The following is a 15,768-nucleotide window of genomic DNA, read 5'->3' as shown; positions in this document are numbered from 1 at the left end:
TAACAGAAGGCACACCAGCGCGGTGCTGGGGCTGCTCCTGGCTCCTGATCTGGGGGGCTGTGTTGTTCACATCTAGTGAGCATGAGAAATGCAAGCATTCCCGCCCACTGCATCCCCTCAACCCCCCTGACAGGGCTGAAAAATGCCTGGGTGAGGAGCTGGAAATCCACCTGGATTCTCAGAGGACGCCGGCCCCTCTGGCCCTCAGGGACTGGGGTGGGACATCTGCCCTGGAGTGACCTCATGGCACTGACCACTGTGCCACCCTCCCCACGTGCCCAGCTTCTGGAAGGAGCACTACACTTCGAGGCCATTGCCCTGGTGGAGAAGGCCCTGCAGGCTGCGTACAGCGGCAGCACCCCCAGCATGACCTTGGCTGCCCTCCGCTGGATGTACCACCACTCCCAGCTGCAGGTGAGCCAGCTGTCCTGGAAGGGCTGCTTTCTTCCGTGGTGGGATGAGGGAGAACATGGAAGAAAGGAGAGGGCTACACAATTATTTGATGGTTTCTGAGATGATTCCTTTTCTTCTGGTATTTCTCCATGCTAATCCCATTCTTTGAGAAGTTTCATTAAGTGCCCCGTTACAAACTCCACTGGCCCTATTAGGGTGATTATTCCCACTTCACGATGAGGAAGCTGTTTCAGGGGTGCTTAAGGCCCCACAGCTGTATGTGATAGGGCACGAGCATGGAGTGGACTCTGAAATTTATATTTTTTAACCATTAGCCTTTGTTCTCCCCGGCTGCTCACTTGCAGAGTCGGGCTCTGTGCCTGGTGGGGTCCCCTCTCTGCTGTCCCATGCTCCCCTCACACCTTCCCCTGGCTTCAGCATGATCTACCGAGGGCTCCCCTTTCCTGAGATGTTCAGGGCCAGGTCTAAAGCAGATACTTCACAAAATTTTAATTCCTGCAAAACAAAGGAAGTCTGAAGCTTGGGGCTGTCAAGTAACTACCCTGGGCTCACCCTGCTGCGGAGGGGCACAGGGGACTGGCTTTGAACTGTCTGCCTGCGGGGGGTGTCTGCCGAGGCCGGACTTTCAAGTTCTTTGAAGGCCGCATAGATTCTGGAATAATGTAGGGTACAAGTAGACATCAGAACACGGGTCTCGGCAGGGCCAGGGCAGGGAGGGAGTGTGGCTGAAGTCGCTATGGTACATAGTGTGTACACACCTGGCTGTCTCCTGTTGCAGGGTGCCCACGGGGATGCGGTCATCCTGGGCATGTCCAGTGTGCAGCACCTGGCACAGAACTCGGTGGCGACCAAGGAAGGGCCACGGCAGCCGGCCGTGGTGCAGGCCTTCAATTGGGCCTGGCAGCTGGTCGCCCACGAATGTCCCAACTACTTCCGCTAGGGCCAGTCCTCGCTTGAGGTGGCAGAGGGCCTCCATCACTTCTTTGACACTGTCACCCTTGGCATTAAATGGCTTTATTTGGCCTGTTCTTTCTCCACAGTCCCCGTTCACGAGCCGTTTATTTCCTCCATTCCTGCAACGCTCCCAGCTGCCTTCACGAGAGAAGGCTGGGCTGTGACCCACTCGGGCATGTCCTGTTGGGACAAAGCAGGCGCTAGACTGGCTGCCCATCCCCTCTGCTGCCTGCGGCCTGGTGTCTGTCCTTCCTAAGGGCTTGAGGGGAGGGGGCAGGAGCACAGGCTTCCCAGCCTCTGTGCTGAATCCAGCCCGACCTCTGGGAAGGGCGGCTGGAGGTGGCCCCCACTCTGCTACACACAAGAGGAGAGCCGTATGCCCTGAAGATTTCCTCACATTCTGAGCTCCTCACACAAAGAACAACTTAGGCAAAACCTACCACTAGAGTCACTTCCAAGAATAAAAGTTCCCAGGATGCTTTGGGACGGTTTCCATATCTGCTTTGGGTTTTGGCCGTGGCTTTACTCTTATGTTAGTGAAAGTGTCCTGACTTGTCGTCTGTAAGATTCCCCGGCCCTGGCTTGGGTGGGGGATGGGGGGAGGAGGGAGAGAAAGAAAGGGGTAGGGAGGGTGGCCAGGGTTCCTCTATTCCTTGGCAAACCCCCGTTCTCCAGCAGGGGCACAAGGGCCAGAGAAGAGAAGCCCCGGCTCTGGTGGTAGCTCTCATGTCCCCAGCCGTCATGTGGGAGCCTGTGCTGGAAGCTGGCTCAAGGCAGACAAAAGGGACCCAGGGAATCCAGACAAAAGCCCAAAGCCAAGGCCTTTTTTCTAGGAAAAGTCCTCTTTGCTGTCCACAGGAGTCACCCTTCAGACAGTTTTATTCCTCATAGAAAAGCAGTCCGTCCCTCTCGCCCTCCCTGCTGTTTGGCCAGCGGGGTGGTGGTCCCACATTTCTGGCCTCAAGTGTCCAAGATGTCAGCCGTCATCTTCCCCCTCTGATTCTTCTGCCGACTCGGATGCGCTCTCAGGCAAGTCATCTCCCATCTGCTGGAACCTTCCGGACTGTGCATCCCACATGTATTTGATGGTGACCTTGAATTCAGCCATCTCATACCCGAAAAGCTTCTGCAAGAGATGCGTAAAGGAACCCATGGTCAGGAGGAGCAAGGGTGACGTGAAGCGGCCGGGGGTCCCTGGTGCTACTATAGCCCAAAGACTGCAGTGAGGGTGGGGGGACGGACATGCGGACTCACCAGTACACGGGCCTGCTCTGGGGTCAGCACGTCGCCCTCCTTGCATACCTCATGGTCGGACAGCAGGGTCACCACACCTACAGAGAAAAGGGACCCCACGTGGTGACATCTGCACAGAGGCCCATGCACAGCTCTCTGCCCGCTGCCAGAGCTGAAAGGGAGCTGGTTGCCCCCCTGGCCTCCCCAGTACACTCAGGCTAAACCTGCAAGTGCTCAGCTGCCCCGGAGGGTCTGCGGGGGATGACGGCCTCCCTCACGTCCCTTAGCTGCTGTGTTCTAACTGCGAGTTACTGTCCACTCGCACCCCATCTTCACCCAAGGAAACGGAGGCTGGCAGAAATAAGCTGCTCAGCCACAGGGGCCAGAGGGGGTCTGCTGCGTTAGGGAGCTCGTGTTCCCGGCAGCTGAGCGGGGATGTTTCAGCTCCAGGGGCTTCCCCATACCTCTCTTGAGGGCAGTGGGCAGGCCCAGCTGCCTCAGCTGTGGCTCCATGGAGTGGGGGAACTGCTCCAGGGGCCCTGGGTCCAGGGTCACAGTGAAAGTGGCTTTGTTTCCGGCTCGAGCGAAGTCCATTTCCGTGTATTTCGTAAACCACCTCAGGAAAAGACAAGCAGTAGGAGGGGAGGTTCCTGGCTGGCCCACCAGCCCTGCATGAAGTTAGCCTCCCCCGGCCTGGCCGCCCCTCCCTGCCCATGTCTGCTGCTGGCCGGCAGTCAGCTTGGAGCACAGTGCTGTAGAGAACGAGGACTCAGGAGCAGTGTTCCAGGAACCAGTTTTCACCCGATACCTCCGTACCGTACAAAGTACCCGGATTATTCCTTCCTGCTAGTCCTCAAATGCACTTACTCATTCACTTCCTCCTTTGTGCGGTTGGTGAAAAGGAGACCGACCTCACCCCTCAACTTCTTGCTGACCTACAGAACAGAAGTGGGGTCGGCCCAGTCCCATTAGACATCTGGCAGTATCTGCAGATGTTTCTGGTTGACACAGCTTGCGGGGGGCACTACTCTGGGTCTGGGGGTTCAAGAAGAACGAGCTTTAAGCCAGGCCTTGCTCTCCCCGGTCCCTCCACTGGTCAGATGGCCAGAAACTCACCTGATGCAGGTTGTCTTTGTACTCGTCAGCTGGGCTTCGACCCAAGGCCACCATCATCACCTTGTTTTTGCCAAAGAACATCCTACAGAGAAAAAGGGGTTCTGTGAAGGAAGTGCCCTACCCACCCTCCCCCAGTTAGGTGCAAACCGGCTCCAGTACTCAGGAGCCCGAACTCCGGCCCAGGCTGTTCTGCAATGGGAGGTATGGCCAAAGGCTCCTACGTCTTCCATGCAGCTCTGCCGACTCTCCGTCCACAGCTAAGGACTCCTTTCATTTTTCCCTGCCCACAGACGTCAACATTCACAGTATTTCGTCTACCAGCCCACTGTGGGTGTTATGTGATCCCCCGAAACCCCGATCTGGATGCATGGAAGAGGCACATACGCTGGTCTGAGGCGGGCCAGAGTCATCACTCGTACCCTCACAGACCAAGCCCAAGGACAGGTGGCTCACGCGGCCTGCCCTCGGGTCACTGTGTGCCCCTGGAGCACACGGCAACATCCTAAGGAGGTTGCTGGGAGGTTCCTAAGAGGACCAGACCCCAGGGTAAGGGAGCCCCTCCTCCTGAGGGATCACTGATCAAACATTCCCTGAGCAACTACCCAGTCCTGCCCCCAAGGAGCTCAAAGCAAGACCAGTTTTAACAGTTAAAAAGCGCCTCTGGGGGTGTGTGACACTTTGTCCTCATTAAGGTGGTATCTGTGTGACCCAGGCATTCCAGGGTCAGTAACCGCCCCTGGCTCTGAGAGCATCCTGGCTTCCTCTCTATGGGGGAAGGCCTGCTTACCGGCTGTGCTTCCAGGCGTTCCGGATGTCCTTCAGCTTGCTGTTCCTCATGTTGGCCACGGAGAAGATGAAAAGGTACTTGTACGTGTCCACACATTTCCGAAGCTGTGAGACAATTCAACGGGGTTCTGGAGTTCAACGGGCAGCAAGGGTTGGTCCTCAGAAGGGGAAGAATCTGCTCTAGGTCCCTAACTACTGTGGAAGTTTACAGCTGGAGGCATCGAATCTGGTGGTTTCTTCCTTATTTCCATTACTGAAGCAGAGATCACCGACTACAGGAGCTCCCCTGAGGCAAAGCAGGCCTGATCTCAAAGTGCACAGAAGCTGAAATCCCACAGTTTGCCAGGTTTCTGACTTACCTGTGGCTAGGAGCAGAATGGATCGCTTTCCTCTGCCCATTAACTGACAATCCAGAAACACTTACCTATGCAGGAAAGGCTCCTGCTAAATGGAAATACATAAAGCCTCATTCTTTACTCACAAGGGGGGGTGGCTCGTCGGCCCCACTCTGCCCACATTGCTGGCTGCAGCCATGATGACGGGGTCTCAAGAAAAAGGAATCATTGTGCTGGAGGAGACTCTCCTCTCACCCAGCCCGCGGCCTGCAGCAGTGTAGACAGTGGGCTGGCACATTTACTCACATCTGATAACCCCACGGATTTTTTTTTTTTTTTAAAGTAAGCTCTACTTTACGTGGGACTTGAACTCATGACCCCGAGACCAAGGGTTGCACGCTCTACCAACTGAGCCAGCCAGCCAGGTGCCCCGTGTAACTCAACAGCTTTTTGACATTGGGCAGGCTACCAAATCTCTCTAAGCTTCCATTACCCAGCTACAAAACATCGCTAGTCCTCCCAAGCACGCGGTAAAAATGGAGTGGAACAGCACACAGAGTACTTTGTGGGGTACAAAGTGCAGAGTAAGAGCTTGGTCAACACTGGAAACCGTTACTATGGGAGTTTTTATTGGTTCTGCTGCTGGAGGTAAAGGACGGAACTGGACCCTCATGGTAGTATTTTTATTTTCTTCTTTCTTTTTTTTAAAAACAATGTTTGGCCGCCAGCCCTCTAGCCGGCCTTTATAAACCCAATACAAGGTCTGGAACAATAAAAAGAATAAACTCTTACCTCTTCTATCAGGTTCTGTTTCAGTTCTAAGCCCTTCTTGGCAGTTTTGGTTAAGGAAACTAATACAAAGAAGAAAAAGAGAGGTGATGAGAGACGAATCCAGAGGCCCTGCAGACCCATTTCCATCTCCCATCTGGTAGCTCAGCTGGACCAAGCCAGCGTGAGGCAAGGCAAGGCTGTATAGTCTCAGGGTCCTCAGAGTGCCGACTCTAGCGTTCCTGAGCCTGGAGATCCCGACCTATTTCCCATTACTTAAGATAAACCAGGGATTCCTTGCGCCCTCTTAGGCTAAACTAAGAATCTGTACTGAGGTGTGGGGGTGGGGCTTGTTCCTGCTCTTGGAGTGCTTTCAGTGGCTGGGTCAGGCAGGTCCCTTTCTGCTCTCCTCCGCGGTGCACAGAGAAAATCTTTGGTGGCCTCAGCTGTGGAATGATGAATCTGGGGACTCTATGTCCTCTGCTACATCTTGTTCTGCAGTTTGGACTCATGGATACAGCAGTGCCTCTCTGGGGAGGCCAAGCACCTCTACCCAAGAGCTGGGGCTCAATTTCCTCTATCCAGAAGAGTATGACGTTTGCCAGCTCTCACCAAGGCTCCTTCTACAGAACCCAATCATTCCACAAACACTTAACAGAGCATCAAATGCAAAGCCGCGGGTGCCCCCAGTAACGGGCCAATTCTTATTCATCCTGCCTGGCACTCACAAGGCATATATGTGGAACGGTAATCTCACTGGTCAGGGCAAGGGCAGCACAGGAAGGGAAACAAAATGACTCTGTCCATTTCCCACCACTTTCACTGCTACAATTGTGGACCAAACCAGCATTACCCTCTCTTGGATTACTGCTGGCCTCGCTCCTTCCAACTTTCCCTTCTCTCCCCACCTTCCCCAGGCTATTATCAACAAGGCAACTAGGATGATTTTTTTAGACTTTTTTAGAGAGGGAGAGGTGGGGGCGGGAGGAGCAGATGGAAACGGAGAGAGAATCTTAAGCAGACTCCATCCCCAGCACAGAACCGGAAGTGGGGCTTGATCTCACGACCCTGAGATCATGACCTGAGCCAAAACCAAGAGTCTGACGCTCAATCAACTGACTGCCCAGGTGTCCCTAGGGTGATCTTTTAAAAGTTAAATCATGTCGGGATCCCTGGGGGGCTCAGTCAGTTAAGTGCTTGACTTTGGCTCAGGACATGATCTCAGCCCTGTGTTGGGCTCCCTGCTCAGCATGGAGTCTGCTTGTCCCTCCCCCCGCCCCCGCTCATGCTGTCTCTCAAATAAATAAAATCTTAAAAAAAAAAAGTTAAACCATGTCATCCCTCTGCTGAAGCTCTCGGGTGGTTACCCATTGCACCTGGGTGTGAAAGCCAACTCCTTGGGAAGGTTTATAAACTCCAGCCCACTCCCCCTTCATACTCTGCTCCAGCCACACTGGCCTCTTGTCCCAGACTACAACAAACGTGCTCTCAATACAGCCCCGTTGCACTTTATCTTCCCTCTCCTTGGTGCACGATGCTCCGGGGTAACTCCATGGATGGCTCACTTCCTTTAAGTTTCTGCTTATTTGTTGGCTTATTGGAGACCCTCTCTGGTTGCGCTAAACGAAATAACATCACTTTTTTATCTCACTTCTAGTCCGTGAGATTCATCACGATCTAACTTGATTCGACTTCTGGTGCTGTGTGGAGGGGTATGTTTCCTATGACTAAAATGTTAAGCTCAATGAGGGCTCTAGGCCTTCCTTGCTGTGACTGCTGTATCCGCCAAACGCCTAGAGTGCCAGGCCCCTAAGCATCCGCTCAGTGACTGCGCTGGAGAGAGCCTGGGTAAAAGAGACACTACCACATAGTAAAAGTAGTCAGGAATGGTCTCTCAGGAGGTGCTTTATGAACTGACAACTGAGCCAGACCCAACCACATGAAGATCTAATTATAACCATGCCAGGCAGAAGCAACTGCAAGCAAAAGGGCCAGAGTCGGGACTAAGCCTGTCCTAAAGGAAAGGCGGCCAGGGGGGCGGGAGCGCAGAGAGCTAAGGAAGAAGGGATGAAGTGCGAAAGGTGGGCCAAGGCGAGATCGGGCGCAGCCCGGGTGCTCAGAAGCTGTCTTCCGGCCCAGTACGCCTTGGAAGGGCACTGGAGCCCCGATACTCTCCGCTCCCCTAACCCAACCGCGCTCCAGCCCCCTTCCGTGCGCCAGCGGCCGCGAAGCCCTGTCGCAGTTCGCAGAGAGCCCGCGGAGTTCCTCGTGGACGCCCCGGCGTCCCACTCAGTGCCCCTCAAGCCCCCACCGAAACTGGCAGCCTCCCGGCGGAGCTGCCCACCGGGTCTCGAAACCCCCTCGCTCACCTTTCTTGTCGCGCTTAGATTTGGGCATCGCGCTGGAGGCACATGCAGCGGAAGGCGGTGCTGCCTGCTAGGACCCCGGCGGCGCGGGGGCCTCTGGGACGGCCGTCGGGAGCTGCCCTCGCGCGTGCCTGACCCAATCCGCGCCGCAGCCCGCCTCTCCCTGCCCGGCCGTCTCCAGGACGACTTCCCGCGCGCCCGGGAGCCTCCGAGCCCCGAGGGCCCGGGCGAGGGCTTCGCGTGAAGGCCCAACTCTATGGTCTGCGGAGGCGGAGCCTGCGGCCGGATGCATGACGGGCCGGGGGCGGGCTGTCCCAGGCTCCCATCATGGCGACGGCGGCGGCGGCTCTCTCTTTCTGGCTCCGGGCTGCCCTGCTTGTCCTTGCGGCCGCGGTCTACGAAGACCAAGTGGGCAAGTTTGATTGGTGCGTGCGTGTGGGTCCTGTTCGGGAAACGTATGGCTATTTTGTCAGCACCAGCCTTGTGTCTGCTAAAGGGAGGTCGGGGTTAGAGGCAGCAGGACTGGCTGCAGAACTTGTGGAACCCAGTGCAAAATGAAAATGTGGGACCCCGCGTTCAAAAGTTAAAGAGTTTTGAGATGGCCACAAGAGAGCATTAAACGGAGCGTCAGGGGCGCTTCCAAGCCAGTCTCTGTGTGACAGGTTTCAGGTTCGTGCCTCGGGCCCTGACATTCCAGCATGCTTTGGGGTTCTGGTCAGAGGTCACTGTTCCTTCCTCCCCGTTAGGCCCTGTTTCTGTGACTGTCAGGTTTCTGATCGACTGGGTGTCGGGGGTCAACAGCCCCTCGGTGAACTCTCATTCTTCCTCGAATTGGCATCTCTTGGGTATGTGTACAGGGGCTTGGGTCTGACTAGGAGTCCTAAACTGAGTGCCCTTTCTCCTTTCAGCCCAACTGGGCCCTGGGCTCAGAATACGGCCAGCAAGTCTCACATCAGCGGGAGGTGCCATTCATAGAGATGCCATTTAATCATTCACTCACTGAGTCTTCTCTCCCTCCCCTCCCCTTCCTTAAGGCCCTGCAATTAAGGTGTACTTTTGTTAGAGACTAAATTTTAGCACTTAAGGGATGTGTGACTTGGGAAAGTGACTTAACTGCCCTGAGCCAAGGTTTTTTTTTAATGTGTAAAATGGGTTTATTAATAGTTCATTATTACCTACGATAGTGGTAAGGATGAATGAGATCACTCTTTTAAGTTAGCACAATGCCTGGCTCATCGAGTGCAATTAGTGTTACCCATTGTTATTACTCTTCAGGGAACAGTTTATTCTTCAGAGCCTAGCTCGGATACCTCCTCCTCTGTGAAGTCTTTTCTGTATCAGGTACATTGATTCATGTATTTGTTGCTTGCCTGTAATAGGCCAACAATTGTTCTAGGTGCTATGGATAGATAAGGAGCTCAGTCTAGTGGGGGAGGTGTATATGTATGTGATCTAAGACAGTGTGGTAAATGCAACATAAGTCATTTTCAAGGATGTGGGCAAATGCTCACAATGTAAAGTGTATGTTATACACATACAGCCTATATGCATATGTGGTATGATTCCAACTTAGCAGATACGGGGTATATATAATTTACAAATAGAAAAGTAAACAGAAGGAAATATCTTGAAACATTAAAAAGTTTATGGTGGTGGTATTTAGGCATTTTAAATTTTAAAAAATACCTTTATGTATTTTTCATATTTTCTACAATGAGCAGGTGTTACTTTAATTCTCCCCCCCCCCTTTTTTTTTTTGAGAGAAAGAGCACGAGCAGGGAAGGGGCAAAGGGAGATGGAGAGAGAGAAAGAATCCTAAGCAGGCTCCATGTTCAGTGACACAGGGCTTGATCTCACGACCCTGGGATCATGACCTGAGCCGAAATCAAGAGTTGGACGCTTAATTGACCGAGACACCTAAGTGCCCTGAGCAGGCATTACTTTTACAGTCCAGATAAAAGATAATGATATTTTAAAAGGGAGCATGGGAATTAGAATGAGAGGGTCTCAGTCTTGTGTTTTATTTCTGACCATAATTACTTGATCCCAATAGACCTTAGTTTATTATCTGTAAAATGAGAGTAATGATTTTTCCTTATAAAATAAAGTAGTAATGTTCGTTCTGTGCAGCTCACAGAATGTTAAATGGATATAGCGAGAATTAAGTATGTGAAAATACAGATAGAAACTGTCAAATGTCATATAAGCCTGTCTTTCTACTCTCTGCTTAGTTTCTTTCCTTTTTTTTTTTTTTTTTTAAAGATTTTATTTATTTATTTGACAGAGATAGAGACAGCCAGCGATAGAGGGAACACAAGCAGGGGGAGTGGGAGAGGAAGAAGCAGGCTCATAGCAGAGGAGCCTGACGTGGGGCTCGATCCCATAACGCCGGGATCACGCCCTGAGCCGAAGGCAGACGCTTAACCGCTGTGCCACCCAGGCGTCCCTCCTTTTTTTTTTTCTTAATCAGACCAGACAACATCACAAGAGAAATTTCGTGTAAATACCACGTGTGTTCAGTGTGCCAGAGATGCGCATACTTTTTCCTTAACAGCAGTGTGCAGGCACCTCTTGTGTACTTGGTAGTGTGCCATGCAAAGCTAGTTATATTCCCTTTATGCTTAGAGAAGGGTGTTGAGAGTGATGGGATATATTCCAAGGAAAGTATGAGTAATGAGTCGAATGGATCCTGAACATGGGAGTGGGCTCGAAAAGGCTGTAAAAAAACAGAAGTCTGATCCAGTCTGTTTCTGTAGAAACAGAAGCCCAACCCAGTTTTGTTGGAAAATTTGCATGATTTTTTTCTCCAGGGGTCAGTGGAAATTGAAGGGCAAGTTGGAGTGGATGCTTGTGGACAACAGGCTTTGTGTCTCGTCCCTCATGTAATAGGAGTATCTAGTCCCGTTATTAATGAATACAGAGAGGACTAATGTTTGTTCCAGATTTAGTCCAGGTGTTCTTTTGGGTGGCACTTGAGATAGTATGTGCTTGCATTTAGAGGTAAGACTTATGGGGGCACTTGGGTGGTTCAGTCGGTTAAGCGTCTGCCTTTGGCTCAGGTTACGATCTCCGGGTCCTGGGATCGAGCTCTGTGACGTGCTCCCTGCTCAGCGTGGAGTCCGCTTGTCCCTCTCCCTCTGCCCCTCCCCTGCTAGCTCTCTCTCTCTCTCAAAAAAAATAAATAGAATCTTAAAAAAAAGTAAGACTTGTGCTGCTTATCTCTTAGAGTGTATTCTGTCTTCTTGTTCCCTTGGCTTCTGATGACGTTGTATAGAAATCTTGCTTTTGGTCAGATCTCCTTATTAACGGCCATTCTTCACATGTCCTAAGATAGGTATGATGGTGACAACCTTACGTGTTGGCGCAGTGGTCTTTTCCCACAACATTTTGTGCAGTGATGGTTTTCACCCCTCACATTTCCCCGTCCTCTCTTCCTCAGGAGACAGCAGTATGTTGGGAAGCTCAAGTTTGCCTCCTTGGAATTTTCCCCTGGATCCAAGAAGTTGGTTGTGGCCACTGAGAAGAATGTGATTGCAGCATTAAATTCTCGGACCGGGGAGATCTGTGAGTGACCTATGTAGGCCAGTTAGCTTGGGATGGAATGGCTGACCATAGTGAATCCAGAATGGCCTGTGACTTGTGTAGTCTTCCTGGCTGCTTGCCATGTTAGGGACAGGTTGGCCGAAAGATGCATCTCTTACTGGATTCTGATACTTGTTTTTCGGTTGTGTTGTCTTTGAATATTAACTGTTTTCCTATAACTGGCTTTTTTAGTTTATCCCGTTAGCCTGAGCCCTGAGAGTTCTTAGGTTAAGATGTTATTTCAAAATATTTTTCTATTTCTGTTTTCTACTCTGCAGTAAAGGTTTGGATGCCCCCCCTTAAATTACTTATGCTGCTTTTATGGATGTTTTTAGGCACTAACATTATGGAAATATAATTTATGATCATGATTTTTCTTGTGAATCATAGAGATTCAGTTGGTTTTGTCATTCATTTATATGTTTAGGGTTGTAGAGGGTATGGGAAGTGAGACTTCAGATTGGGACAGGAGTGGCTCCTCTCAAACCTTCCTCCCCTCATTACCCAGTGAGTGTGAGGGGATCATTGCCAGTTAGCTATAAACCTTCTCTCCCTTGAAATAAAATTAGATACCACTGTGCAAACAAAGACCTCTTCCATTCTCTCCTATCTGTCTTCTTGGATGCCTCTCTCCAGTTAATAGTAGCGTCTGACTCTCCTTTCAGTGTGGCGCCATGTTGACAAGGGCACTGCAGAAGGGGCTGTGGACGCCATGCTGCTCTACGGACAGGGTAAGCAGAGTCCTACTTGGTCTCTATCGTGGTGTTGGCTCCATCTCCCCATTCCTCTGTTCCTTCCTCCGTACGGGGTCTGTTAGGAAAAGGAGAAGGGGTGTTCCCAAAAGGAAAGACCAGTATCCCAATTCACTTCTATTTGCACCCATACCTCAGAAGTGCAGCCGTTGCTCCCAGACCATCAGAGGAGGCCACAGAGCCCCAGTTGGGGAGATGACTTCACCATGGTCTTTTCTTTTCCAGATGCAATCACTGTGTCCAATGGAGGCCGGATCATGCGTTCCTGGGAGACTAACATTGGGGGCCTGAACTGGGAGATTACCTTGGACAGTGGCAGGTAGAGGGCAAGGAGCTGTATTTCTTCTAGGCTTTTGGCTCGAGGCTTTGCTGGAACACAGGTCTGCATGGACAGCAATTCAGGGTCTTTTGACATTTTTCCTCACGGGCCACTGAAGAGCCAAAGAACATCAAACATCCTGCGTTTTGATGAGTTGAGGTCACAGAACACGTGGTTACTTTGCCGGTGTTTATTGAGCACCTGCTAGGTGCAGAGCTCTGTGCTAGGTGCAGCATTTATCCTTGCACTTGAATGCTGCTGCTAGTCTTACTGTGACGTGAGAACTCTGTAATGTCCTAGCTATAGGAATTGTAATGTAAACCTTTCAGTGTTTTAATTTTATGTTGAGAGAACAACCGGGGCTGCTGCTACATCTTTGGTGGGGTGGTTTCAATGATGGGGTCGTTTGCAGTGGTGTACATCTCTTCTGATAGTAATCTGCATGGTTAACACTTGGTGCGCCCCCAGGCAGTGGGAACTCATGTGCGACTGTGAGAAGGTTTCTATTGTCAAGAAACACATGGTCAGCTGGATGAGGCAGGCACATAGCCTGTAATGACAGTACGGGGTGGAGGATGCCATGGTAGAGGGATGGCCTGCTTGCTCGGAAATCTTCGGAGAAGGAGAGAACAACCCTGAGGAGGTTCGTGGGGCTTTAGGGAAGCAGTAGAGCCGAGCGGTTGAAAGCACAGCCTCCAGGTCAGCTCACCAGAAGCAGAGCCAGTATTAGGATCCTGATGCGTTTGACCCCAAGGCCTATTTTCTTACCTAGCAAGCTACAGTGGTGGCATTCCAGATTGTCCGCTCTAGTCTGAGACCCTGGAGGTGCTGGGCAGTGTTCACCCGTGTACCTGTGCTCAGTTTCCAGGCACTTGGCCTGGTAGGCCTGCAGGGGTCAGTGAGGTACATTGCAGTCCTGAAGAAGACCACTCTTGCTCTGCATCATCTCTCCAGTGGGCACCTGAAGTGGGTGGAACATCTCCCCGAAAGGTAAGGCCACCTTCCCACCGGGTGATGGCTGCCTCGTCCTGCTCTCTGCAAGCTCCTGTTTCTCGCTGAGGGTTGAAGTGTTCTGACTCAGGCTCCACTTATGTTGGCATCGTGTGTTGGGCTCCCTAGATGTTGGCTTGCACCCAAAGGCGGTGCTCCTTCCAGCATTTCCTTTGTAGTGAGGAGAAAATTCTCAAACTGGGCGCTAGAGACAGCCCAGCAGGGGGAGAGGCTCCTGGCTGACAGTCATAGCACTCTGGGCTTTTTGACTCTCATTCAAGTCAGACTGAGCCTTTCGTTCATGTTATGAATCAGAACTCAAGAAGAGCCAAGGGTAGGGACTGAGTGAGGTTTGAGATGGTTTCCAGAGGTCCTCATCATGGAAAGCACTGAGCTGGGAAGGATCAAGAGGGAGGGAGGGAAGGAAAAGATTTGCTCAGAACCTGTGACCATTTTGAGGGTGTAAAACTCAAATTTGAATGTGGCCAAGTGTGTGGCACCAGGAGTGAAGCAGGCCCAGTGGGGATTGCTGGCAGCTGCAGTGTGCCTGGCTTACCTCCAGGGGGCAGCCTTACTTAGCCTATTGGCACCCTATAGGTGTGCCTAGCGGTGCCACTCCTATTTTTTAAGAAAAGTTAGAAATCTGAATTTTAAAGATTTTTATTTATTTATTTGAGAGAGAGAGAGTGAGCAAGTGAGAGAGAGCACGAGCAGGGAGAGAGGGAGAAGCAGACTGCACTGAGAGGGAGTCCGATGCACGGTTTCCTCCCAGGACCCTGGGATCATGACCTGAGCCAAAGACACTTAACCACTGAGCTGCCCAGGTGCCCCAAGAAATCGATTTGTGCATGGTGAAGTCTCAGTTTTAAATGTTGATGACTATTTAAAAAAACAAAACAAAACTGGGAGTCAAACAAATTCTACTTGGGGACTGCTAGGTTGTGACCTCTGGCCAAGGACCTGGCTGGTGGTAGAGGACTCCTGAGGGTGGGCCTGTCCTGCGGCTGAAGCTGTTGCTCCTTGCTTTTTCTTCTCTCTCTTAGTGACAGCATCCATTACCAGATGATGTACTCCTACGGGTCCGGGGTGGTGTGGGCCCTTGGAGTTGTTCCCTTCAGCCACGTGAACATCGTCAAGTTTAACGTGGAAGATGGAGAGATTGTTCAGCAGGTATGGCCAGGTGCCTGGCTTGCAGAGCCTTGCGGATTGTGGAGGGAGATAGATGGAGCCCTTCTTTGCATCGGGGACCAGGGAACATGGCTGGGCAGATGCAAAAGCCATTCATGGTCCCCGATTCTGGTCACTTGGAGCTGCTTTCTCCTCATCGAGCGTTTGTTTAAAGTCCTCACATTCCCTCATGGTGCTCTCCTGAATTGGCTGGGACATTATGTAGGTTTTTTTCATTGCCTATGAATTTCTTAGGAGGTAATACTGTAAAATAGTGGTAGGAAACCACGGACGACAAATACGGTAGAGAAATGCTTATCTGAAATATCAGGTCTTAAAGATGACCTGGTATATTTTTCCAGTGACCAGAGAGAAAATCCTGATTTTCTCCAGTTTTGGAGCTCTCGAGAAGTTGGAAGGGATGGGAAGAAGTCCTTGGGAATCAGCCATGAAGAACTTTTGAGCTTAGCCCCTGTGAGATTGGTGGTGACCTTGCTGATGAACAGAGAGGAAAACGTAAAAATTCTCAAAAACCTCCCGCTATGATGTCTTTCCTGTAGGTCAGAGTGTCAACTGCCTGGCTTCAGAGTCTCACCGGAGCCTGTGGTGTGGTGGATGAGGCCGTCCTGGTGTGCCCTGACGCGAGCTCACGGTCCCTCCAGACACTGGCCCTGGAGACAGAGTGGGAGTTGAGGCAGATCCCACTGCAGGTGAGAGGTAGTGCTGCTGTTCCCTGGCCCGAGGCCTTGCCTTTGCTGCTCAGTGTCTTTCTCCCAGTGACACTGCTTCCCTCCTGAGCTTTGGCAGTTGATGGGAGAAGGTTAGGCTTCTGGCTGAACTGGTGTAAGGGGAAGTGGTCCTCTCTTTAGGGAGCCTGAGTGCGAGCTTCTGGAGCCACATGCCGTGGCCCAGTTACTTTCATTGGCAAAGTGGGACCGAGGGAGGAGGCCTGGGACGGATCAGGGAATCAGTGACTTGCCAGCTTG

At 51.6% G+C, this 15,768-nt stretch overlaps 3 protein-coding genes across 13 annotated transcripts in view; 2 read left to right on the top strand and 1 right to left on the bottom strand.

Moving 5' to 3' along the window:
* LOC100482989 (aflatoxin B1 aldehyde reductase member 4-like) overlaps window positions 1-1,354 on the top strand; it is a 6,759-nt gene extending 5,405 nt beyond the window's left edge. Inside the window, 3 exon segments of the mRNA XM_034644945.1 lie at window positions 283-298; window positions 301-414; window positions 1,193-1,354. Coding sequence (XP_034500836.1) covers window positions 283-298; window positions 301-414; window positions 1,193-1,354 — 292 coding nt within the window.
* Window positions 1,355-2,191: 837 nt separating this feature from the next.
* Window positions 2,192-8,154, bottom strand: MRTO4 (MRT4 homolog, ribosome maturation factor). The gene is made up of 8 exons (XM_002915627.4): window positions 7,976-8,154; window positions 5,631-5,689; window positions 4,505-4,608; window positions 3,718-3,799; window positions 3,469-3,536; window positions 3,066-3,217; window positions 2,623-2,699; window positions 2,192-2,494 (listed from the first exon to the last, which is right to left on the bottom strand). The coding sequence occupies exons 1-8, from the start codon at window positions 8,001-8,003 to the stop codon at window positions 2,345-2,347; spliced, it is 720 nt and encodes a 239-aa protein (XP_002915673.1). The 5' UTR covers window positions 8,004-8,154; the 3' UTR covers window positions 2,192-2,344.
* Window positions 8,142-15,768, top strand: part of EMC1 (ER membrane protein complex subunit 1) — a 26,696-nt gene continuing 19,069 nt past the window's right edge. For 2 of the 11 annotated variants that reach the window (XM_034645332.1, XM_034645327.1), the window contains exons 1-7: window positions 8,144-8,397; window positions 11,412-11,536; window positions 12,220-12,285; window positions 12,532-12,625; window positions 13,487-13,615; window positions 14,659-14,785; window positions 15,343-15,492. In XM_034645332.1, the coding sequence (XP_034501223.1) occupies window positions 8,300-8,397; window positions 11,412-11,536; window positions 12,220-12,285; window positions 12,532-12,625; window positions 13,487-13,615; window positions 14,659-14,785; window positions 15,343-15,492 (789 nt within the window). In that variant the 5' untranslated portion in view covers window positions 8,144-8,299. Of the gene's footprint in view, window positions 8,398-11,411; window positions 11,537-12,219; window positions 12,286-12,531; window positions 12,626-13,486; window positions 13,616-14,658; window positions 14,786-15,342; window positions 15,493-15,768 lie in introns of all 11 variants that reach the window. The other 9 variants (XM_034645342.1, XM_034645331.1, XM_019795743.2 and 6 more) reach the window with 6 other exon arrangements.

Source organism: Ailuropoda melanoleuca, chromosome 2 (assembly GCF_002007445.2).
Source record: "Ailuropoda melanoleuca isolate Jingjing chromosome 2, ASM200744v2, whole genome shotgun sequence".
Taxonomy (NCBI): domain Eukaryota; kingdom Metazoa; phylum Chordata; class Mammalia; order Carnivora; family Ursidae; genus Ailuropoda; species Ailuropoda melanoleuca.
The sequence above is the reverse complement of the archived record's forward strand: the minus strand, read 5'-3'. Positions and strand labels throughout refer to the sequence as shown.

Bases quoted from the DNA above. Each gene is read 5' to 3' on its own strand.
- MRTO4 (XM_002915627.4), bottom strand. From the start codon at position 8,003: ATGCCCAAATCTAAGCGCGACAAGAAAG. The intron at 3,800-4,504 runs GTAAGCAGGCCT...TTTTCTCTGTAG, and splicing joins AACGCCTGGAAGCACAGCCG to GATGTTCTTTGGCAAAAACA. The intron at 3,537-3,717 runs GTGAGTTTCTGG...TCTGTTCTGTAG, and splicing joins ACAAAGACAACCTGCATCAG to GTCAGCAAGAAGTTGAGGGG.